The 25672-nt window shown below is 33.2% G+C and overlaps 2 protein-coding genes across 2 annotated transcripts; both read right to left on the bottom strand.

The window, feature by feature from the left end:
* Nucleotides 1-220: 220 nt before the first annotated feature.
* Nucleotides 221-1287, bottom strand: LOC131056271 (borneol dehydrogenase, mitochondrial-like). Its single transcript, XM_059208150.1, has 2 exons — nucleotides 1256-1287; nucleotides 221-1007 (listed from the first exon to the last, which is right to left on the bottom strand). The coding sequence occupies exons 1-2, from the start codon at nucleotides 1285-1287 to the stop codon at nucleotides 221-223; spliced, it is 819 nt and encodes a 272-aa protein (XP_059064133.1).
* A 22056-nt stretch (nucleotides 1288-23343) lies between these two features.
* LOC131856381 (borneol dehydrogenase, mitochondrial-like) lies at nucleotides 23344-24394 on the bottom strand. Its single transcript, XM_059208149.1, has 2 exons — nucleotides 24357-24394; nucleotides 23344-24163 (listed from the first exon to the last, which is right to left on the bottom strand). The coding sequence occupies exons 1-2, from the start codon at nucleotides 24392-24394 to the stop codon at nucleotides 23344-23346; spliced, it is 858 nt and encodes a 285-aa protein (XP_059064132.1).
* Between the last annotated feature and the right edge of the window lie 1278 nt (nucleotides 24395-25672).

Below are 25672 nucleotides of genomic sequence, written 5' to 3'. Positions count from 1 at the left end.
GTTATTTACATCATCTAAAGTTTCATGATGTACCATTCTATCATCGCCTTTATTTTATAATAGATTGTACCATTATATTTGAGATTAATTTGAAAATTAAATAGGACTTACTCATTGATTTGAGAAGTTATAGAACAACTACTTTAGGTTTACAACTTCTCTTACAAATTTCCCATCATATCTTCTCCACTCTAGCACTTTACAAGAAATTCAATGTTATCTAATACAATCCCCAACAGTTGTTTGCGACAGTTACTCCCCCATCCACCACTATATTGTGACCGTTCACATATTTGGATTCATCACTAGCCAGATACAAAGCAGCCATTGCAATATCCTCTGCTTTAAGAATGGTTTCCTTCAAGGGCACTACCATCTGAGCCGCTGCCTCCAACTGGGCCTTTGCCTCTGGTGAAGGGGTCAATCCAGCATAATTCAGTACCAGATCTGTGGCAACTAAAGCAGGGGAAACACAATTCACTCGTATACTATATTTTCCCAATTCTGCTGCACCATTCTTAGTCAGCCCAATGACGGCATGTTTGGAGGCTGTGTAGGAATAAGGACTAGCTGCTCCTACTATTCCTGCAACACTAGCCGTTGAGATAATGCTGCCCTTTCTCTTAGGGATCATAACGCGAGCCGCATGCTTAATTCCATGCATTACTCCTTTTACATTTATGTTCATCACTCGCTCGAAATCCTCCATATCATTCTCTCCCACGCTTGCTTTCTCGACTTTCAGAACTCCTGCGTTGTTATACATTATGTCAAGCTTTCCGTGCTTTTCCATGGCCAAATCCACTGCTGCACTTACATCTTTCTCTTTTGTCACATCACAGTGGATATATGTCGCTGAGGAAGAAAGGGATTCAGCGATTTTCAGACCAGCCTCATCTGCAATGTCTGCAATAATGACTTTCGCTCCATGATTTGCAAATAGCCGAACAGCAGCCTCCCCAATGCCGCCCGATCCGCCTGTGATTATTGCAACGTTGCCTTGTAGTCTGCATTTAACAAATACAATATTATTTCTAAATAGACCTCGAAAAAAAATTGTTCATGATAGTTTCCCGTCTCTGTTTCTATGTGCCTATGATATTATTAAAATTTGGCATTGACAGCCAAACAGAGATGTTTATGAAAGTAAAATCAGCATATATGATGATTAATGAACTTGAAGGCATGCAGAAAACATTTTTATATCAGCTCGTTAAAACCCTGAACAATGTTCAAAGTTAGAAAGGAAAGAAACCTCTCAAGTATTCGCTTTCCAAGAGCCGGCATTATAGGGGACATGTAACCTATGACCATTTTTTAGTGAAGACTAGTAGCATCTAAAATGATCGCAAGCTCTGAGATGATATGTACAAATTATTTAAAGGTTCTCGCATAAATTTGTTTATTCTTGGACTGTTTGTTGTACGCGACAAGAAGGAGCCAATCTCTCTAAACCTAGAAAATTCAGTTTGTCTTGTTGTTGTCACTGGAGCAACTGTTTCTAATTTCATCCGTAGTCATCCTCATCGGCTAGCCATCCTTATCTACTATAGATAGAGATTTTTGTTTTTCCCATTGGTGGATTGCCATCAATCTTTTATTAGTTAGTTTTTGTTTTTTATGTGATGTGCTCAATACTGTATTGAGCACTGCTTCTCCATAAACTGCTTTGATTTTTTTCTTTTGTAATTTGAGATAAATACAGAGTTGTTTTTAGTCTTTTTCTATATGTAAATTTGTAATGCTGCAAGTATTTATTATTTTGTTTATTGAATTTTTTTTTTTGGTCATCATTTAGCTTTTTAGACTGTTTTTCTCAGTTTTACAGTCACTTCTAGGTTCTAATTCTTGTATAGTAGGCTGATTTGGAATGTTTGGGTTCTCCTGTGTTGTGTTGTTGTTTTTGTTACTTTAAGATAATCTTGTTGTTTTGTTCTGCAACAATGTTTCGATGGTTTTTTTAATTGTAATGGTTTGGGGTCTTTCTCATTTTATTAAAAAATATTATATTTTATTTAATAAGTTTATGTGATTGTGAATATATAATTTTAGATTAATTTTTGTAATATTTGATTATATATTTTATAGTAATCTATTTTTATTTAATTATGAACAATTCAATCAGGACATATTGATTAATCAATAGTCTAGATTTGAATCAATTTCAAATTGTTGGGACTCAATAGTCTAGATTATAAATTTTCATATTTAAGTAGTTTTATATCTATTTTTCTTCTCATAATCATCTTTATTATCATATCATCTCATTTAGATTAAAAATCTGGTCTTTGAATTGATCTTTTTAGAATTTTATATGTTTACTTATTAGTTAAATGCTTAACATTTGAAATTGAATACTTAAGATGTTCTAATGAAAATCAAGATCTAGAATATTAATTATCATGCAATTAAAGATCATAAAGAAATTATAACTTTAGACTATTTTTTGAATGAATATTACATTGGGTATTTGACACACTTTGTCTCGATGTCTTTAACCTTTCTCAAATGTGTTTGACTTTGAGTGAATAAAGTTTCACATTTCAACCCACACAACAAATCATAAATTTATTTTTTCAAACTACATTTTGTCTTTGCAACATACTTTCAAACTAACACTTTCAAATAAATTAACTTTTACTCTTCAACTTGCTTGCAAAATAATTTGAATTAAGTCCTTAGGATATTGTTTTCAACATCAAACTTATGATATTAATTATCATTGAAAAGTGTAATCAAAGAGATCAATCAAGAATATCATAAGAATTGCATAAAGACATGCTACATTCAATTATAATCAGAGGCAATAACATCTAGAGATTACTTTAGTGGTGAATATTCGCCAATGGTGAATTTTTCACGTCAGCTAGCTAGGAAATAGCGAATATTTTGTACCAACTAGGGTGGCCATGTTGCCAGAACATTATCAATTTCTGTCAAATTCACGGCCCGATCGCAATATGTTTAATGTAATTAAATATTTGTATGTGAGAATTTCTCCAATACAATATATGGTGGACACACAGCAAATTTAATTTTTTCACCTACACTCTCCGAAGTTGCCTTAATAGATGACCATAATTCACCTATAGGCATGTGAAGATTTGTTGGCCAGGAGGACCCAATTTGTCTGGCATTTTGTCGACACGTGCCTTCATTCACCCCAATTTTCACCAACTATATTGTATTTGCCAATTATTTGGACGACTTATAATCACCTCAAAAATTACATGTCGTGTTATAGTTAAGCGAGATTCACCAAATATTTGTATACAATATAAAATTCCTGCAAAATTCACTAAATAAGGATTGGTATAAATACATTCAAGGACTAGATCTATCTCTACACAATCTGGTGGGTTCTAGGCTTTGAATTCGGATCAATAGAGAAGTTTTAAACCAAGGAAAATCATTGTTGTTGACTACATTGGTGACAAGTAATGACCTAAAGGTGAGAGATCATATTTTTGAAGTGTTATAATATTATTCTAAATTTATCTATATCTATTTGCACTATTGAGTTCATTATTATTCAGTGGGGACCCATTAGTGCCAACTGGTCAGTCGAGAGATTTAGACCTCAAACATCTAGATTGTAGGTTGTAGGGCCAATGAAACATATATTATACCATATAGTCTATTATTACTTTTTCAACAAATTGATATTTTCTTTTGTAGCCTTTATTTCATTGGAGATGTCGAACAAGAAGAAGGGTAGGAAACCTGAAAGTGGAGAAGGCCATGAGAGGCCATCAAAACGTAGAACGTTATCTTCGTACTTTGTCTTTGGAAATGATTATGGTGAAAATCAAGAAGGTACATCATCACAAGTACAAATACAAAATTCACAACCTACACTGCATGTTGAAGATGACAGTGAACCTAATATCTTAGATCAGGATGATATAATCGACCTGGGTGATAATGCCATAGATGATAATGCATGGAAGGGGAAAAGAAAAGCCAAATCAAAAAAGGATCGGGAGTGGGATATGTCAGTAAGGAATTTTCAAATTAATGGAGCCTCAAAGTATCCATTCATTGAACCAATGGAAAATCCAATTGAAGGCAAGCCTCCAATAGAATGCAGGTGTAAGACTTGTACTTGGAAACATAACAAGGAAATTAGTTTGCAGCTAAAATTTGACACCATAGAAAAGCATATGGGTAAAGTTTATGAAAAACATATGATAGACAAAGTTGAAAAATCAGTGATAAGATGGAAAACAAAGGAGGAATGTGAACATGTGAGGAATGCCAAAGAGTATTATTTTCATGAGAAAATACAGATGAAGCTTGCTGAAGTTAAAGGTTCTATTGAAGCTAGTTTTGGAAAAGCAATGCAAATAAAACAACTGGGAAAATTTCTTCAGTTAAGTGTTATTTTTTATATTTTGAGCATAGGGCATGCTATGATAGATTTTTCATCAATTAGTTGTTTATTATACTTTTTGAAAGTTCCTAACTATCCTAATAGTTATTGGTCAGTAAACAGTGGTTGGGAATAAGCAAGTTGTCTTGCTAAGGTTGAAAAAGAAGACATAAAGGAAAACATAAGAGAATCAAACTTTATTGAATTTTCTTTTGATGAAGTTGCGACAGTAGACAATACTTTTTGGGTATGCATGCAGGGTTAGTGCAAGAAGCTTAGTCCACTTTTTGGCCAAAAAGTGGAAGTGTTTTCCCTAATTTTCAGATTTTGCCTCATTTGAGCTTAAATTTTGAAACACTTGGAGATTGGATCTTGGAAAAAGTCAGGAATATAAAAGATAGCCCTCTGAGTTTACTTTCCAAATATGTAATTTATTTTAATACCCACATAATAAAAAATAACTTTTGGAATGGAGTTCTAAAAACTATGTTTTAAAAATGTTTGTTTCACGAGCATACCATGTGTGTGTACAACCCACACTTTTTGACACAATTATAATTATTTTCTCAAACCATTTTGGGAAATGGTTTGTAACTCACTGAAAATTGATGAGCATATTTTTCTGTATTTTTGTTTAAATATTTTATTTTTAATTAGTTTTTTGATGACCGTAATTATGTTTTTAAAAATTTGACGTGTACAGCCCACATAATTTGACGTAAACTTAACATTTTTTAATTTTTTTTTTAAAATAGAAAAGAATTTTGTGTAGATTGATGACATATAATTTTTTTTTCAAAATTCAATAAAATAAATTTTTTATTAAATTAACAAAATTAGTTAATATTTCAAGTTTATGGACTTGATTTAGTATAAATTAAATGTAAAATAGTTAAAATAATCAATTTAAAAAAAAAATTACATATTTAGAATCTAAACAATATAATCTGAAATGGGTTTTAATTTCATATAAAAATTCTCTAATTACAGGCATGTAAATTATTTCAGAAGATCATATTTGTGCTTTCATTCATGGAGATTTGAATTTGCAGGTCCATGTCTATCCCAGGCCTATCTCGGGCCTAATCTCGAGCCAAGTGGTGGGTTGTGGAATCAACTTCCACAGAATGGGCCCCATTTTCAAACAAGGGTGGCTTGTGAAAAAAAAATGGAAAAATACGATTTAGAAAGGGGGGCCCATTTTTTTAAAACGGGCCCCCGTTTTAGAAAAAAAATGGGGGTCCATTTATTTTTTCTTCAGGCTCCCATTACCTTTTAGCTTAGGAGCTTGAAGCATAAACAGGCCCCCATTTTATTAGAGCACATTTTCCAATGCATGGACTTCCACGAATTTGTGACTCATTACCTTGAACTTCCCCTACATGTTTATGTTGTACAGAATCATGCCAACCAACCTCATCTACTATCTATTGCTAAAATGAAGGATAGTGCAACAACAGATAATTTATTTTAACTAGTAAAGAGATGTTTAAATGAATATGTAGGTATGGATGATATGATAGTTGCCAAAAAAATTGTGTGTGTTGGACCAGATAGAGCTTCAGTAATGTAAGGTCATAGGAACAGTCTTTGTACAAAGATTGAAACATATTTTGCACCCTACACTACTGCAATTCTCTGCATGGCTCACAGAACGAATCTATCTTTTGGAAATGTGAGCGAGTATGCTTGAATAAAAAACAAAAAAATTAATCAAAGAGCTCTACTCAAACTTCTACCGAAGTCCCAACCAATTTATATAATTTCAACACTTTGCTAATGGAATAACTAATTGGAACAAGCTTCTCAAGGATAATGATGCCAGATGGATCTCTTTGGATGGTCCAACACATCAATTTTTTTCAAAGTATCCATCCTTGATTAGACTATTTCACACAACTCGCGATGAATCAGAGCAACCAAAATTTCCTGACCTTTTTTCAGAGTTTAAGTAATCTAGAGACACTCTTAACTTTAGCAGCTCTTCTTACCATGCTAGAGGAAATGAGGAATATTATGAAGATTACCCAAAAAAGAGCTCTGTATATTGTAGAATATGCTACGCTGCGTAAGTTGACATGCATGGCCCTTGACAATCTCTATTGAAATCAACCAACACTATCTCATGAAAAATTTGTTAAGTGGCGAACACTCACAGATTTGAACAATCCTGATAACTTCTTACAAATTGGTGAAAACGGGGAGGTACGTGCCAATGTACGGGGAGTTGAGATACCAATGCACTTCTATGCCACGGTCGAGCTCCAGGAACCAAGAAAGCGCACTGGGAAGCAACTAGTAAGATTTGCAAGGGAAGTTTTCGAGAAGATTGTTGAGTCTGTAACTACTTCTATGAAGAAAATTACCTATGATATTTCCTCCCAGATTAGAAGCAAATTCCCTCCTAACAACCTACTTGAATCCATTTCTATTATATTTTATCAATATTGAAGCCTCAACAGTGCAAGTAGTTTTCGAAGTAAGCTACTGACTTTGATAAAACATTTTTTACATATCTAGAGAATTGAATGGAGTAACCATAAATGAAATATTAGATGAAACTCATCTTAGAGAGAAATCATCTATGTTTGCATACACTATGAGGGAACAAGATGGGAGAATGGAGAACCCTTACAAAGAGGGATCAGTAACAAGGTTTTGGAAAAATCTAGGTGAGAATTAGTGTTGCATGATTCAATTCCAGAATATTTCAAGCTAACTGATTTATGTCTTACCATGATATTGGTTTCGGAGGAATATGAGAGAGCTTTCAGTGCTTTGGGGTTCCTAAAATCAAAGCTAAGAAACAAACTAGAAAATAATTTGAAAAATTGTTTGAGTCTCTATACATCTAGGTATGATGTCCACACTTTTCCTTATGATAAGGCATGAGAAATCTGGAGGTCCAAATGTGAAAGAAGAGGTTTGGGAAACACTTCAAACCAAAATGTCAGTGGGACTATTGACTCATGTACTAGACCTACTGGTAGCATTGAGATGCAGTTCAACTAAGGTATGTAGACTCAAAGTGAATAAAATATAGATAAGAATCGAGAAAGCTCTAAATTTGATGAGGAGGAATGGCAACTGTAAGAGATTGGTATTTATTAATCTTATTACTATATCTCGTCATTTATATTACAAAATCATATTATTATGGTTGATAACTTGATGATATTTTATGATTCTGTCAACATTTTGCAATTAGAATTTAATATTGATTTGTAATTGTATTTAAAAAAAATCTATTTCCAGATTTAAAATAGCATAATAAAATACCATAATGTGTTTATTGATATAGAGATGTTTATTTAGACATCTTGAGAACTTAGACTTTCATTAATTCTTTCAAAATATAGTCATATGATACAATTCATTCAATACACAACTCTATGTGATTCTCCATGCAAAAGTCAATACAAAGTTTTAGAACCCTTTGCAAATGACCTTGAATTCCCTTTTATAGAAACAAGGGAGAAACAGCAGCTTCAAGTCAATTTGCAACATGTGAATAATCAACATCAAAATCAATTACGAAGGTCCTGAACATTGAATATACCATCCCTACTTCTATCAGTATCACAAACTTAGCACAAATTTACATGGCCATCGTAGGACGGATTAGCAATTTAGCAATTTAACAACTAATACATGTCTCATGTTCAAAAAAAAAGAGTTCAAAATTAAATATTAATTCAAGCCATGAAAAATTAAACATAGATAATAGTAGTGCCCGAAACCTAGAAATCAGAAATACAAAAATACAAAAATGTTAAAACTTGGGAGAATTTGAGAATAAAGATTTACAGGTTGAAGGTTTTCACTATGCATCACAGATTGATAGGCTTGATTAGCAATAGCAAGTGTTGGTTTTTTCCTATTCATAAAACAAATTTATTTCAAGCGATGCCAAATTCCATAAAGAAAAAACATTAAACCTTGAAATTAAGAGTAAAAGTAGAAAACTCTGCAATACATACTATGATTCTTGAGATTTTTGTTCCAATTTTTGTAGGGTGCTCCACTCTTCATCTAATCGAAGGTCAATATTATTTTTACTATAGAAAGTAAACTACAACTTAATCAACAATCCACATTTAGAAGAGTGACTTGACATCACTATTTCACCCAATACCACATTCAAAGTTGTAAATGGTTTGATGAATTCCAGAATTCTTTGGGGAGCTGTGTTCTTAGGAAAGAAATCTAAATCAGACTTCTTTTTTTTCTCCATGCTTCTTTTGTAAACTTCTTTTTCAATGAATTTATTTGATGGGTCAACAGACTTAGACAAACCAAGTTTAATCAAAGTAGTTGTCTTTTTTTGTAGCTTCAATATCTTTTTGCCACCTTTATCCATAACTTCTAATGTTTCCCTTAGTTTTTGGCATTTTTAAAGGATAGATGATGTCTTAACTATGGAATCAACATGGCTCTTAATTCCCTTGGATGCCAAATATCTATCACTGGTACTATAGACTACTTACAAAATCTATTTTTCCAAATCCTCTTTTGAATAAACATGTATGGTCTTCTCAATGTGCCCTTTGATTTTACATTAAATGAATCCCTCACTTTCATTCAATTCAAACAATTCACACAAATTTTCACTCCTTTGCATTATTTTCCCCCAAATGTTTTCTTTTATATACTTTGTTGTATTTTTCATATTATCTTTCAATCTATCCTCCAAAGTTTTAATTTTATCATTTGCATTACATAGGTCTTCTTTCATTTGTGCATATTTGTTTCTTTCTTCCTCTACTTCCTCTTCTAAATCTTTTTCTTTTCCCTTCTCATGACCAATAGGTCCAATAATTTTCTTTTTTCAGTAACAACAGACTCATAGATTTTTTATAATTTTTAAAAACTAGCTCTTTCATCATCAATTTCTTACTACTTTTAGCCAGTTTTTCCCTTAGTTCCTTCAATTTTGCCTCCATCTTTTCCTGCTCTGCAACTTCTATTGCAGAGCTTGAACTTTTAATCCTTTTCTATAAATCATTTCACTTATTATCTATTGGTTTCCTTTTTGATATTTTGTTTGCCAAGTCTGCCTATAACTTTTCTATTTGTTTCTCTAGTTTATTTTTTCTCTCTCCACCTTTAGCAGAGAAGTGTAGACCAGCTCGTTAGTCCTTTTTGATACACTTATTTTGTCCACATTTTGTACTTTGGAAAAATTCATTTGGAGGGTGCTAACTTTAAATTCAAAGGGATCTATCTGACTTTGCTATGAATTTTTATCTTTATTTGGGGGAATAACAACCATGAACTCCATCATATCTTTGTGTGGGTCATATTTTGGAAATACCCCATTCCTCTAAAATTTCAGTCATAGTAACCCTCTACAATGCTCTCTTTTTTTCTTTATTTGCATTTTTTGTGTGTTCAAATTTTTCATAGTAATAACGAAATTGAAAATCTAGGCTTTCTGAAGCAATTGAATATTTGAAAGGTGAAATAGTAGACACTCCATTTCTACCTATGCATGTAGTTTTAACTAATGTATTATGAGGAGTACCAACAACCATTCCTGATCCTATCCCAATGTCACTTGCATGTCTAGTTTTTATAGTCTTTTGAGGGGTCTTTTCAGAAGCTGCAAATGATAATTTTGTAGCAACAGTGGAACTTGATGTAAGATTCTTAATAGTATGAGTATCTACCACTAGTGGCCTCTTGCGAGAGAGATTTTGTTTTTGCACTTGTCCAACACCAAGACAACTAGTATCAGTAGTAGTACCCATGCCAACCCCACCAATCGCAGTGGCACTTGACTAAACGCTAATAGGAATACTATCCCCAGATTCCCCACCAGTGGCAATGGAACTTGATTCACCACCGATGTGAATACCATGATGTGGTGGTGGTTTTGGATTTGAACCTCTAACAAATGCAGGTGGATGTGGAGGGTAATGAGTAGTACCTTTAAGTGATGAATTTGATGAATCAAGTCCAATGACTAGTTTAATAGGAGCTTTTGATTTTGAATCTAATGGACATTGTACCTCAAGTGGAAACCAAATGCCTTCTCCTCTGGGACCCAGACCACCATCTTCAAAACTCATTTTTTCCACAACGTTTGACCCTTTTCTTTATTTTTCTTTCATGGACTCATTGACTCCACCAAATATTATAGGGACAATAGTAGTTCTTGGAGTGGCCTCAACCTTGTAATTATTTTCATCATCACTCCTATCATATGTTGTTGTGGGATGCTCCATATTCCACAATTTTCTAAACTCTACATCTTTGTCAATGGTCTCAAATTATTCCCTGGTCTTCGATTCACTGAGATTCTTCCTCATAGTCCAAAAATCATTTATTTTTGTTTGAGTCAAAAAATATGTCTGTACATTCTTGTAGAATTATTTTGGGAATAGATTTGTTAGATGGATTAGCATATTTTTGGTAGAAATTGTAGGACCTCCTATTTTGGATGCCCTCCTTTATTTTCATTTGTGTGTGTGTGATACCATAATTTGTGATGACAATTATTTTGTTGAAATATTATTGTGAGTAGCAATTTTCTCCATCTCTTTTTTTACCTCATCCCAAGAGTTCGTGTTTCTAAGTTTTTATAGCAATGGTTTACTTTCATGTTGACATAATGCTGAAGAGTTCCCATTTTTATTAAGCCTTGCTTGAACTATAGTGATTGGATGATACTGCTACAAACCCTCATCACCAAAACTAAAAACTATCAAAAAATAATGTGCCACATTGAATGCTTTTCTCTCAAATGTGAACCCTCCACATGAGAAAGGCAAGGAAGGAAATATGCTCCTCTTCTGCTGACCATGAAAGCGCCTATCTGTTCTCTCCAACTTCTATACATATTCCAATGCAAATACCCTCTCTGTCACATGTACTGGAAGTTTGTAGGGTTTTACCACTGATCTGTAAAACCTTAACACAGTGTATTCTTCCATGAAGAACTAGCTAGCCAATTGTATTTGACTTCCAAGTTGAATGCAATCTCTACAAGACACAAACAATGTAGTCATTGGAGTGCTTGTAATTTCATTATACATTGGTGACAAAAAGAAGTCTACAAAATGGTTGTAGTTCTTTCTATTATCATGCATCCTTATCTTAGGTGTCCATTTATATATTGGACACTCTATTCTCTTCTGAGTCTTCTCATCAATCTTAAAGCTCACAATGTGAAGATTGTTGGTCTCAAATATTGCACGATACTTGGATACAAGAAGATAGCACAAGGAGGACGAGAACCTAAATGTCTTACAAGAACCTTTTATTATAATTAGTAATTGTTTTTGTATGGATTGAACAACGTGCTCAACAAAATTATATCTTACTGGTTTACTTACACAATGGATATTAAAAATTATTTCAAGAAGGCTAGCACCCACTTCCCTATCATTTTCAAATAACAAGAAAAATGTCAGCAAGGAAATAGTATCCCAAACCCATGGAACAAAAATGTTACAATCATAAGGAGGGTTATGATTCCGATCCAACGAAGTACCATGCATTATTAGAGATTTGATAAATGAATCTCTGTGACTTGGATTGAGACTCTCATAATTCCTTGCCAGCTTTCCTAGGTCAATGTGGATGTTTGAGTTTTATGCTTCAAACCCTAGGTTCAACAAACGAGCCAATTCTCCCTCGTTTATGGATAGAATTTCCTCTATTGTATTTTTAGTGACAATTTATTTTTTAACTTCATCATAATTTTCGGCACAGACCATGACAAATTTAGGGAAAGGGAATACTTCAGGTAACAAAATGCTTCCCAATCCAGCATCCCACAATGTGATTTTAATTGTTCTTTGTCTTAACATTGTGTTGAAAATAATAATTTTTTTCCTACTTGGATCTACTTCCTTATTAGACAATGCATATCTAATTTCTATGATAAACTTTTCACTATGGATAGCAGGGTCATAAATATCATGGTATGCATCAGTGAAACCTAGTGTTTTAACCAATTCGATTAGGTATATTTTTTTATTTGCTTGGCTTCCTGTTGAACTATTGCTTCCTGGTTTCCCCATCTCTGTTACCATTAATAATTCAAAATAATGCTAGATAAAAGCTTGAAAATGGTAACCCTCAATTTGAACCATGAGATTCAAATAAAAAATATAGGATGTAGGTGTTCTAGATTTTACCCAAAATTTATATTTCACTAGATTGACATAGACAAACTCTATTGCATTCCTCAATCTAGTAGTTATTTTTTAATCTCCCTGGATTTATTGGTTTTTCCATGAAATGAAATATGATTATGAGTCACTTATTTTGAAAATATTGAAAAGTTCAAAAGTAATACCTAAAGGGAAAATTTTCTAGAATCCTCTTGTAATTTTATAAATTATTATTAATATCTATTCGTAGTCGATAGATAAAACATTCATTGCTTCAGTCTAAATTATGAGGATAGTGGACACGTCACTAGACTCAAGTGACGAGTCACTTTTCTGAACTATTTTTTAAGTCTTTTTAGTCCTTTTCAACTTCCACCTGAAATAGAACTTAATTATAGCTAATTAAATGTAAAACATTCAATTTTGGGTCAAGTTCTCAAAAATGTGTTTACTTCCCACATTCGGGTTGAAATCCACCCTAAGTTATTGATCTATTCTCATCCAACGAATGATGGTATCTATTGTCAGTTGTCATGGGTCCCAAGACTTTTGCCATTTTCGATCATGTCCCCAAACTTGAGTGACTTTTTAGGAATGGTTTTGAAGACTTTTTATTCTTTTAAACTTCTTCTTGAAGTAGAGCTTATTATAGTTAATTAAGTATACAATTATAAATTTAGAGTTTAACTATACTTAGTTAAATTTTTATCATTTATGGAATCCTTTCATTAGAATTTTGCAAAAAAAAAATGATCATTCCCGCATTCAGCTCAAAATACACCCCATGTCATTTATTTGTGCTCATCCAACAAATGACAGTATCCTTTGTCAGTTGTCATGGGTCCCTTTATACATAGGATTTTTGTCACAAAAATGCCACATCACCTTACACTTTATTGTCCCATGGCCCATAACCTTTATTTCCTGTCAGTGTTCAATGACACATATTTCTGATGAAATTTTGCAAAAAAAATTAGAGATCCCAGATTTGGCCCAAAATATACCTTAAGTCGTTGATTCGTTCTTATCCAACGGATGATAGTATCCATTGTTAGTTGTCATTCATCCCATTATCAATAGGATTTGAATGTAAATTAAATATATAAATTTATAATGAATTAAATATATAATTTTAATATGTAATTTCAAAACTTGCATAAAATTTCATTTTTTTATCGATAATTTTTGTATTGTATTACTCAAAAATGAAATATTACAAATATACAAGCATAGGTGGAATAGTAAAACAACCAGAGTTTTGCCACCATAAAAAAAACTCCCAAGGGCTAAAACCACCATTCCCAACAAAAAATAAAACCCTACTACATGCAAAAACCCCAAAATTCCAATTCGGAGTACCAAAATTTGTAGCAAACATCCCCTCATACATAAAAAGTTGGGGAGAAAATGGACTTGGAATTAAAAGATACAAAAAGATAATACCAAACACCACCAACCATAACAGGATTAACCCATAAATGACCTGTACTTTGAGTCATCATAGAATTCTAAGTCGCTTCATTACTTGGGTAGTTTTGGGTCTCAGATGCAACTCTCGACCCACCTCTGCACATTCCACTTCATGAAGGACCGTTAAAACCTCATCACATTGCATCAACCTTACAAACATTTTGAAGGCCTTCCACCCACACCAAGCAAGAGCTTTGTATCTTGCATTCAAATCATCATCAGGCCATCAAATAAGTAGTAACGACACCACCGAATCAATGACCCATGCCTCAAGAATAATTCTCACCTTTGAGACCACACGAGCACACACACTATCCGGATTTAACATAAAGTGCCCATCAATTACAACTCTCAGGGCATTTTTTACCTTGTCCACCTTGTCCTCAAATTGGAAACCCCAAGTGGCAATCAACAAATGTGCCTCCATGTTTGTCTTGTAGCGATGACCTACATGGGCAATTTCCTCTCCCAACAACATTTGACACTCTCATACAACGGATCATCCTTAAACAAGAACAAACATTTCAGCCTCCTGTCTGTCAATCGTCGGAGAAATAGGACTAATATCTTATCAGTATGGAAGAATAAATTGGCTTCGATGCTGCTTAAGAAACCCAATACAATGTTGCAAGTGTAGATAGTATGATATGAAGACTTCCAATCCACCCAAGATTTAAACACCTCTCACTCTATTCTAATTTCTGACATCCAATGGCGGCAGCCGTCGATATTAATCATAAAATATTCCATCATTCCTCCATATGTACTAGTTCAACGACATAATTCGTCTGCAAAAGTCAACATTAAAGCCACATAAAGGATAATTGTTAAACATTCACTTTCAGTGATGTGCGTATCATAATGCAATATCATTGCATATCTGTTGTCAGTTCTCGTGGGTCCCATTATACATAGGATTTCTTCCACCTAAATGACACATCACCTGATGCTTCATCATCCCATGGGCCATAGCCTTTATTTCATGTCGGTGTTCAATGACATGTATCTTTGTTGTTCAATGTACATGTACCTAGTTAGTTGGACTTTTTTTTTATATTAAAATATGCAAAAAAAAATTACAAGTAAGTTGGACTTTTAATTCACTTGCTTTTCGCGAGATAAACATCTCTTTTTATATATTTATAATCAATGATAATCAATGTACAAATAATTAATGGAATGAACTAGATTTTTTATATATATTAAATATAGAGGAAAAACTGTTACACAAAAATTATCACAATATTAAATTTATTTCCATTATTTAACAAAATATTGAAATAATGTAGCTCATAGACAACAAAAAAACATAGCTCATAGATATTGTGATCCTTATTGGATGCTATCACTTGCAGCCAATCCTTGAGATTATGTTTTTTAAAATACTTCTTTGTCAAGCACTTCAAATATCTTTTAGAAAAGGTCATCTCAGATGTGACACTGAGTTTGTTCTTCCACTTTAAAGAATAAATTAGAATAGATCTGCTATTTTTTTTATGGTGAAAATTAAATCTTATATCCACAAAAATTAATAACTATTTAAGCTATTTCAAAAGATAATGACTATGCTAAGTATCATGCCATGGCATGATGGTAGCAACAAATAATAAAATGAAATAGAAAGCATTTTTATATCCATAAAAGGAAAACTAAAACAAACTGGAATTTGCAAAATTATTATTAATATATATGTTTTCTTAAATTTATAATTTTTACATGTCAGAGTCCCTAAAAAACTTTAAAGCCAAAATGAGTGAGGTTACAAGGAAATATCAAAAAAAATAAAACTACTAAGGGGTCAGTGCTAGGGAATAGGCAGTGAACACATTCATGGTTTACGCTAAGAATCTTGCCCTCCCTCTATGTAGAATTCTTTAAAAATTATAAGCTATGATAATTATTCAAGCCAACTGTAGTTTGGAGAGTCATCTAGGAGAAACCATTTCTAGAGAAAGTACCTACCAATCTGTGCCCATTTCCTATGACGCGTCAACTGTTCCATCCTTAGGTTCAAAAGAAATGGTTGCTTGGTCACTGTTTGGTTGGGGAGGAGAAGCATGGTTAATTCATTTGCCCAAGGGACCCCCACCCCTGCTTCTACAAGGACAAAAATAGTAACATCATGTCCAAGGAAGTCTTCTTTAAACACCTTCCTTAACAACATCAACATATCTACCTTGTCTCCTCCAAGGTCCAGAAGAGATGCCAAGAACTGGGATGTAACGTCCATGTTAACACAATATCTATTTTCATTACATAGAAAATCTCTGCCTAGAACCATCCTCACAACCTCATTAGTGAACATCCCAACCTCCTTACAGACTGATTGGAGGGTTGGGTCTCTAACGAAGCCCAAAAAGGCCCTCTAGTCCTTCACATAAATGCTTCTCAAGTGGATAGGAGTGTCCATCTTGAGAAATCAAAATACCAAATTATATAGCCTAAGCCTATAGACCTAAACTAGAGGCAAAATTTAACTACCGTGAGCTCCAACGATTTATCTACCAAAGGCTAATTGAAGATGAAAGAAGCAAAGATAGTTTATAAATAGCTAAAGCTCTGGATTAAAATAATTCCTTCTCTAACCATATTAATTCCTTTAATTTTTTTTAAATCACTCATATATCTCTGCAAATCTTTCCCATAATTGCACTAGTGTGCTAAATTGGAAACACCTATAAACCTGTACCAAATACCATATTGGAAGTCATGGGGGTAGAGTGGATTGCAATTAGTGACTAGACATATATTTAATGACCAAAACTATTGCCTGTGATATTTGATATGTTTCTATTAACTCTAATTCTATTGCAAGCACTTTCTAGAGAACTACGTTCTCTTCAGAAACTTGGGCCGAAAGAAAACTTCAGCCATTGATCTACGATCATCGAATGATTTAAAATCATTGATGGATTTTAGGTACATGTGACATGTCAAAGAGGCTGCGCTTATCGATACATCATGCAGAGTCTAGACTCAATGTGATGTGATGTGATGTGCCTTATCTATTAATGACAATGAATTCATAAAATTGCTAATAAAAAATATAATTTTCCATAAATAACGAAATATTAGCCAAAAAAATTAAATAATTTTCAAACAGTGGATAAAAATTGCCAATACACTTAAATAATTTTTCCTTTAGAGTAAAATGTTTTACCCATACACTTATATATTTTTTCCTTTAAATAAAAAACATTGGCCTCCTATAATATATATTTTCCCCACAAAACAAGGTATTATTCACTGGAATTTCATGGAATTTCCGTACCCTAGAAAAAAAAATTGCCAATACAAATTAATTTTTTTTCCTACTTTGAAATTTTTTTTGCCATCAATATAAAAATTCCCCCCCCCAAAATAACACCTAATTCGCCAAGGTTTTATAGTGTTGCGCGGGGGGTTCTTTCTTAAAGTTATCCCCACTTTCATCTCTATTTTGTAATATTTTTTAATATTATATATCAACCACGAGGCTTGAATTATTAGTAGAGATGTTATAGAATTCACCTTTTCACGTGACAGGCCTCTTAGATGCTTTTTAGGACTGATGCAGAGCATCCAAAACACACAACCTAGGGGAGATCTTTCACCCAACTTGCCTATTTGAATAGGCGATTACTCTTCACAAAGCTACATGAGCCTCATAAGGTTACTAGGTGCTCATGTGGCTTCAACACTCCAAAAGTGAAATCATGCCTCCCATCCCCTGTAGAACCTTTGGAATACATTATAATAAGTTCATTTAACTTTCTCAAGGTTAGTTTGGATCTCTCCCACAACTAGACCACACTAAACCCTCAAACACCTACTCACACAAGCCTGTCTCCAACTAGGGCTCCAACTTGTCCACAAGAACAACTCACAATGACAAGTACATATGCACCAACCCAAGGGACTTAAATAAAACTCTATGGAGACTCCTCTTAATGGAAAAACCATTGGTTTTCACCCTCTCATCTACCCTTAAGGTCATCAAGAAAAGCTAATGTAGAAACATTGTCTCATTGTGACAATCACTACCAATTAGCATGGTCAAAATAATCTGAGCCTTTCCCTCTCTATAGGGATTCCTAATTTCTTCAAATTTCACTAAGGAATCCCAAACACCTTCCCTAGGTGTCATCAGCTAACCAAACCCATCCACTGCATCATATTCTCAAAATCTCAGTCCACTAGTTTATTAGGACAACAACATACCCTGTTTTAGGACAGTCATCAAAATGGTGAGTACTTTGACCAATCAAGAGACACAAGAACTTGATTAGGGTCTATGATAGCCATTCAAACCTCTCCAATCCTTCACCCAACCTTTAGGAGCCCAATCTTGCACTATATCAACCCACACAACACCAACTTGCTCCCATTTTTCAATTTGAGACATAAAAAATCAGATTTGTTTCACTCTTAGCATGTGCCAACTTGTGCATGGAACCTTGCATCAAAAGGAAAGCATATATATAAATTTAAAAGGGTCATCCCATCCATTGGTATGGGTTTTTGATGATGGGATGACCAATAATTATATTATTTTATGTCACTAGTTACCCTAGCAAGGGTTTGTGACTATTTGCACCAAAACTGTATTAACTTGCTCAAAACAAAGTGAAAATGAATGTGAAACCAAAAGGGAATTACAGATAATTTATATTTATAACATTTTTAATAGGTTTAAAAATAAAATGAACATGTTTTCTTAATGAAAATGGAATAGAACAAACTATTACACCTAAAAATTGTGAAAATGCAAGATAAAACTCCAAAACAAAATGATTGTACTTCATTACATCATCCAAATGACTCTTTGGTTGATTAAATAGAGGTATATATATTTTAATTTCCCTCCAATGTTCATAACTGACTTTTTAATGTTGACTACCATTAAACAACCTTTCATACACTTTTTGCAACAATAATGCATTGAGAACTTTTTGTCAATAATGACAACTTTGATCAAAACTAGTCATAGACCAAAAATAGAATAACCATGATTTTAGACCATTAAAAATAGTATCAAGGAGATCCAATAGACCCTCCTACATGATGAAACCCTTCACTTGACACCTTGGTACCTATTTACCCAATATTAATAGTTTTGATCATTTCTTTTCAACACTAGGACACCATAACTACAAATTAAACTCAAACATGATATAATGATATCATGGACATTATTACATAAACAATGGTCTTTCAAGACCTTATTCAATCTAAATATCTCATGGTGGCCAAATAAAAACACGTGACCAACTAGGTGCTCTTGCACCAAGATCTAACCTAGTCTTAAATGTAGATGGTTACAAAAATTACTAGATTCCAAAGATAATTAGGTACAAAAGATATAATCACCTTTTAAAAGAGATATAATAAGAAAAATATATCATTAATATAATTTAATATATGTTACAAATCTAGTTGTCGTTGCACAAAAAGATTGACCTGTTAATGCCCGATACAACCACTAGACTTATAGAATCCATAGGAGGCAGTTAAGCCATGTCAGAAACTCAATCATTGCACTGTACAAAATAAGAAGACCAAGGGCATACAACTTACAAAAATCCTCCCTAGTGCAAGCAAGGGTTTTGAAGCTATGACCAAGATTTGATACAACTTGCTATAAATTTGATTTTCGTTGCACCAAAAGATCGACCTCTTAATGCCCGATACAACCACTAGACTTATAGAATCTACAGGAGGCGGTTAAGACATGTCACAAACATGAGCCCTGTAATGCACAACACAAGGATACCAAGGGAATACACCTTGCAACAATATAAAATATTAAGAATACAACATAACTATAGCCTTATTATCAATGTCATGTAAATATCAAATATATAAAATTTATCGTACAAATCATAGTAATATTAATTAAGAAGAAACCAAACTAACTTATAATAACATATGGTTTTTTCTTTTATCACTATCATAAACTATCATTGTATAGACAAATAAAATTCAAGAAATCATAAATTTAAATATAAATCATGTTATAATGCCATGATTGAATTAGGTAACATGCAATTGAGACCTCATAATAGTGTTAGAGAGTTACAAGCATCTTCTATAAGATTTAGATGTTTTTCAAAAATTTCGACATCCAACCTCATTAGAGAATAAAGAGGAAGTTAGAAAAGGATAAGAGAACAAATCCCCCAAGTCTAAAAAGAAAAACTACCCCTTATGCATCATTAATGACTCTATCATACACTTCTTCCAATGTCACATATACTTATTACACATCATAGTAGTGATGAAAATTTATAGTCCACTTTGTCACTCCTTACAATCATGTTCTTATATCTTTATATCTCTTGCACTATTTTTGTCATAAATTCTCTTACATATTCATTATGAAAAGATATTATTTTATAGATATATTTACACACATAATTACCAAATTCGACATATGAGATAATTATCAAGTTGTAAAATAGACAAAATATTGAATTAAAATATTTACAATATTAGGACTTTCAAGGTGTATGACACATACAATCATAATAACATGGATGTGCCAACAAAATATGAGTTAAGAGCACAAATATAGGTCTAATATTCTTATGACATCTCAATATAATAATGCTAATGAGTGACCTAAATTTGACTCTTAAAGGGTTTATCAAACAATGTTTTGATGCAAAATAACTATTGAAAGTTTTAAATATATTAAATTAGGAATTCCTGAAACTTACATAATCACAAAAGAAGCAAGCAACAAAAATGAAGGGCTCATAGGGGGTAATGACCTAAGACCAAAAATCCTACTTCCAAAAATGAACAAACCCAATAGGCTTCAAGAATCAATAACGAAGCCTACAAAATAGAACAACTAGACCTAATAGTACAAAAAAGAGATGGCCTCCTATTTATACCTTTCTGAAAGGAGATGGCAAGGGAGTCTAGTGTATCCTTCACCTTCGATACAAACACCTTCAACCCTGTAGTAGTGGAGGACTCCAAATGAAACCTCTTCTTAGCATGCCTCATTGCAATATTGTCTTGTATAGCTTGGAGAGAAGTATAGCTCTTCTTAGTCATCTCCATGTTATGCATAAATATATTCTCCATTTTTCTTTCTTTGGAGTTATGATTATCATGTAGCACCTCCACCACTTCTTCCAGATCCTTTGTGTCATTACCATGGTTAACTTTCTCAATAGGATCCTTCACATACTTTTTCGATCCTTCCCATTTATCAACCATAGTAGAAAATTTACCCACTTCCATCCAAGCACCATGTTCTTTATCATCCACATCCCAACTTGAGGCTTTTCCTTTAGCTTTTGTAAGGGCTTCAAAGTTTGTTGATTTTCTCTTTTATAACCTCAAATTATTGTTGAAGCTAGTGGGTGGTAGGTTCATGCTTTTTGAACCTCTCATAGAGTTTATTCACTATGGCCACAAAGGGGAGAAATTCCTCTTTAAGAAGAGAACTCCAAGGAGAAGACTGAGGGGAGACATGGGGGGCTTGAGGGGAAGGAGGGCTAGCAGAATTTGTCACTGAGTTATCAGGGGTCTAGTCAGACCCAGTGGACTAAGAAGAATCCATCTCCTTTGAATTTTGTTCGACAATAACTAGCTATTTTATAGAGCATTCACCAACCGAGATGTTTTTGATTTAGCAGTCATAGAGTTGTTAACCTGGATGGGATTTTTCTAGGGCTTTGGGGAAGCTTTAGAATTAATTGGGTTGACTAGTATCTCAAAACAAAGGCCCAGGCCAGAAGGATTAATGGTAGAGCCACTTGTTGGTGTTAAACCTAGATGAAAATTATAAAGGCATAGAACGAGACCTTGGTGCCATTTCGAAGAGTATCTTTAGACTTGGCGACTACAATAGATTGGGATATGAAGGAGAAAATCTATAAGGGAAATCTCATCTTGACTCCATACATTATGTGGTTGAGAATCGAGAGTAGTTGGGAGTGAAAATGCCTAAAATGCCCGTCCAGGGTGATAAAATTAAGCAAGAGTAGTGTTACTTATTTCCAAATACCTAGGAGGTCATCCCTTTTAAATCCACTTTGGAGACGGGCCACACTCTCATGTAGGCCCATAAATATTTTGATTTCCTCCTTGTAGTTTTCTTTGGGATTTTTTGGGAAGGATGTGCCTTCCATAGCCAACCCAGTGATTGTTGCAATAGTCTCCATTGACATTGTGAACTTCAACTTCCCCACTTGAACTTCAGCACCCTCCCAGGATTGGGCAAATTATTTTGATACCGATGGATCAAATCCCTTCATGGCTTCCACGTAGTTAGCGATATTAACCTCAACCAATTTTTCTAAGGAAGCATCATTCTCTTTGAATTTCTCACAACTATCAATCTCTATTTGAATTAAATTACCTTCCATAATTACTACAATAAAGCTAGAGCTAGGGGTCGAGGCTGGATTACAAAAACTAGGATCAGAAAAAGCACAATTAAGGATGGTATTAGAATTTTTTCTTTCCCTTCCTTAAAAAAATCCCACTTTATGAAATGATTGAAGTATGCTATGGATAGGATACAAATCAGAAAGGTGATTTTCAAATCTTTAGGACTCATAGATTTTATTATCCTCAAAGTTATTCAAATCGTATAATTCAAAGTTCCTCTTCAAATATTAGAACATATTTTTTATAAATAGAATTATATGAAAATGAAATATAGATTGGAATATAAATTCTGATAGTCCACGCAAATCTATTCTTTTTTAGGATAGAGTCTTCCTAAAATTTGATTGTATTTTATGACAAAATATTCCTAAATATAAGCACATTAACATCAAATTTAAACTCTAAATATTATATTGAATGACATGACTAGAAAAGTTAAATTTAATTATTATACTTTCAAATAAATTAAAATACACAATTACTAAACTTTCTTAATATAAAATCTAAATTAGATTTCTATTCCAACAATTTGTTCATCTAAACAATTAACTTTAATGTCCAGTTATTTTCAGCTATTTTCATATGTTGAATATTGTGCAGTAAAAATGTTCATCTACAAAAGTTACAAAAGGTTACAAGTAGAAGACTATCATTTGAAGAATTTGAAAAACAAAGTGACTTAGAGTCAGATTGATGATAAAATAGAACCCATTCTTAAAGTTATTGCTTTAACTCCTTTTTGTATGTTATGTATGAACTTTAACTCTTAAAATTTTCTCTCTGTTATACATCATCTAGAACTTAATGATATACCATTTTATAATCCACCTTATTTAATAATATATTGTACCATACGATAAATTTGAAATATTAAATAGGCCGTATTCATTGATTTAAGAAGTTAAGAACTACAACTTTAGGTTTACAACTTCTCTTGCAGATTTTCTATCATAACTTCTCGACTCTAACAGTTAAAAGGAAATAGAATTTTATCTAATACAATCCCCAACAGTTGTTTGCAACTGTTACTCCCCCGTCTACCACTATGTTGTGACCATTCACATATTTGGATTCATCACTGGCCAGATACAAGGCAGCCATTGCAATATCCTCTGCTTTAAGAATGGCTTCCTTTAAGGGCACTATCATCTGAGCCGCGGCCTCCAACTGGGCCTTTGCCTGTGGTGAAGGGGTCATTCCCGCATAATTCAGTGCCAGATCTGTGGCAACTAAAGCAGGGGAAACACAATTCACTCGTATACCACATTTCCCCAACTCTGCTGCACCATTCTTAGTCAACCCAACAATGGCATGTTTGGAGGCTGTGTAGGAGTAAGGACTAGCTGCTCCTACTATTCCCGCAACACTAGCCGTTGAGATAATGGTGCCCTTTCTATTAGGAATCATAACGCGAGCCGCATGCTTAATCCCATGCATTACTCCTTTCACATTTATGTTCATCACTCGCTCGAATTCCTCCATATCATACTCTGCCACGCTTCCTTTCTGGACTTTCAGGACTCCTGCGTTATTATACATTATGTCAAGCTTTCCGTGCTTTTCAATGGCCAAATCCACGGCTGCACTTACATCTTTTTCTTTGGTCACATCACAGTGGATATATTTCGCCCAAGGAGAAAGGGATTCCGCCAATTTGACACCAGCGTCATCTGCTACGTCTGCAATAATGACTTTGGCTCCATGATTTGAGAATAGCCGAACAGTGGCCTCTCCAATGCCACCCGATCCTCCTGTGATTAGTGCAACCTTGCCTTGCAGTCTGCATTTAAATACGTTTTTGTTAAAAAGATACCTTGAAAAAAATTAGTTCATGAGAGTTTCTCGTCTCTGATCCTACATGCCTATGACAGAAACACAGAGATGTTTATGAGAGTAAAATCAGTATATATGTTGATTAATAAACTTTGAGGCATACAGAAAACAACATTTTCATATGAGACCATTAATAGCGTGAAGAATGTTTGAAGGAAAACAGAAGAAAAAACCTTCCGCAGAGAGAAGCCTCAACCTGTCGCGTAGACATTTTCTCAAGCTAGAAAATACTTGAGTATTAGCTTTCCCAGAGCCGGCTTTATAGGGGACATGTAATATATGAGGGTTTTACAGTGAAGCTTAACAGCATCTAAAATTATCGCAAGCTCTCAGATGATAGGTAGAAATAGAGTTGTTTTTTCTTGGACTCTTGTACTCAACAAGAAAAACAGCCAATCTCTCTGAACCTAGAAAACTCAGTTTCTAACTCTTGTAATAGTAGACTGGTTCGGAATGTTTGGGTTCTAGCTGTGTTGTTGTTTATCTCTTTTTTATTTTATTTTAAGGTTATCTTATTGTTCTACAATAGTTATTTTTTTATGGTTTTTTTATTTGTAATAGTTTGGTGTCTTTTTTTACTTATTTATAAAATAAAGAGCAATTATATTTATTTAATAAGTTTATGTAGTTTTGAATATATATTTTAAGATTAAATTTTGTAATATTTGATTATTTATTTTATAGGAATCTATTTTTGTTTAATTATGAACAATTGAATAAGGACATTTTGATTCAGTGGTAGTATAGATTTGATTCAAGATTGTCGTGACCAAATTATTAAAATTTTAAGATTTTTTATTTTTTGGATTGTAAATCTCCATATTTAAGCAGATGTAAATATTTTTTTAATACATAATCATTTTTATTATTATACCATGTAAGTTAGAGAAAAGAATATGTCTTTGAATTGATCTTTTTAGAAATTATATTATTACTCTTCAGTAAATGCACCCAACATTTGAAATTGAATACTTCAGCTCTTCTAATGAAAATCAAGATCTAGAATATTAGTTATCATGGTATTTAAGGATAATATAGCAATTATAATATTACACAACAATTTTAACAAACACATATTTGCTACTTTGCACACTTTGTCTCTATGTCTTCAACCTATATAAAATGAGCAAAAAGATTTGACTTGGATTTAAGAATGTTTCTCACTTCAACCCACACAACAAATCTTAAATGCATTTTCCAAAACTAAATTTTCTCTTTGCAACATACTTTCAAGCTACCACTTTCAAATAATTTGACCTTTACTTATCAACTGGCATGCTAAATGCTTTGAATTGAGCCTCTAGGAAATTGTTTTTAACATCAAACCTACAACATTGATTATCATTGAAAAGTGTATTCAAAATAAATAATCGAGAATATCATAAGAATTGCATTAGAATTGCATCAACATATGCTACATTGATTTATCATCAAATACACTTGCATCTCTATTTTCCATGCATTTTAGTATTATATACTGATCTTGAAA

The sequence above is a fragment of the Cryptomeria japonica genome, chromosome 7, assembly GCF_030272615.1.
Source record: "Cryptomeria japonica chromosome 7, Sugi_1.0, whole genome shotgun sequence".
NCBI lineage: Eukaryota > Viridiplantae > Streptophyta > Pinopsida > Cupressales > Cupressaceae > Cryptomeria > Cryptomeria japonica.
This window is presented reverse-complemented; position numbering and strand designations above follow the sequence as displayed.

Coding starts and splice junctions, on each gene's coding strand:
- LOC131056271 (XM_059208150.1), bottom strand. CDS start 1,287: ATGCCGGCTCTTGGAAAGCGAATACTTGAGAG. Junction 1,008..1,255: donor GGAAAGCGAATACTTGAGAG/GTTTCTTTCCTT, acceptor TGTTAAATGCAG/ACTACAAGGCAACGTTGCAA.
- LOC131856381 (XM_059208149.1), bottom strand. CDS start 24,394: ATGTCTACGCGACAGGTTGAGGCTTCTCTCTGCGGAAG. Junction 24,164..24,356: donor GAGGCTTCTCTCTGCGGAAG/GTTTTTTCTTCT, acceptor ATTTTTTTCAAG/GTATCTTTTTAACAAAAACG.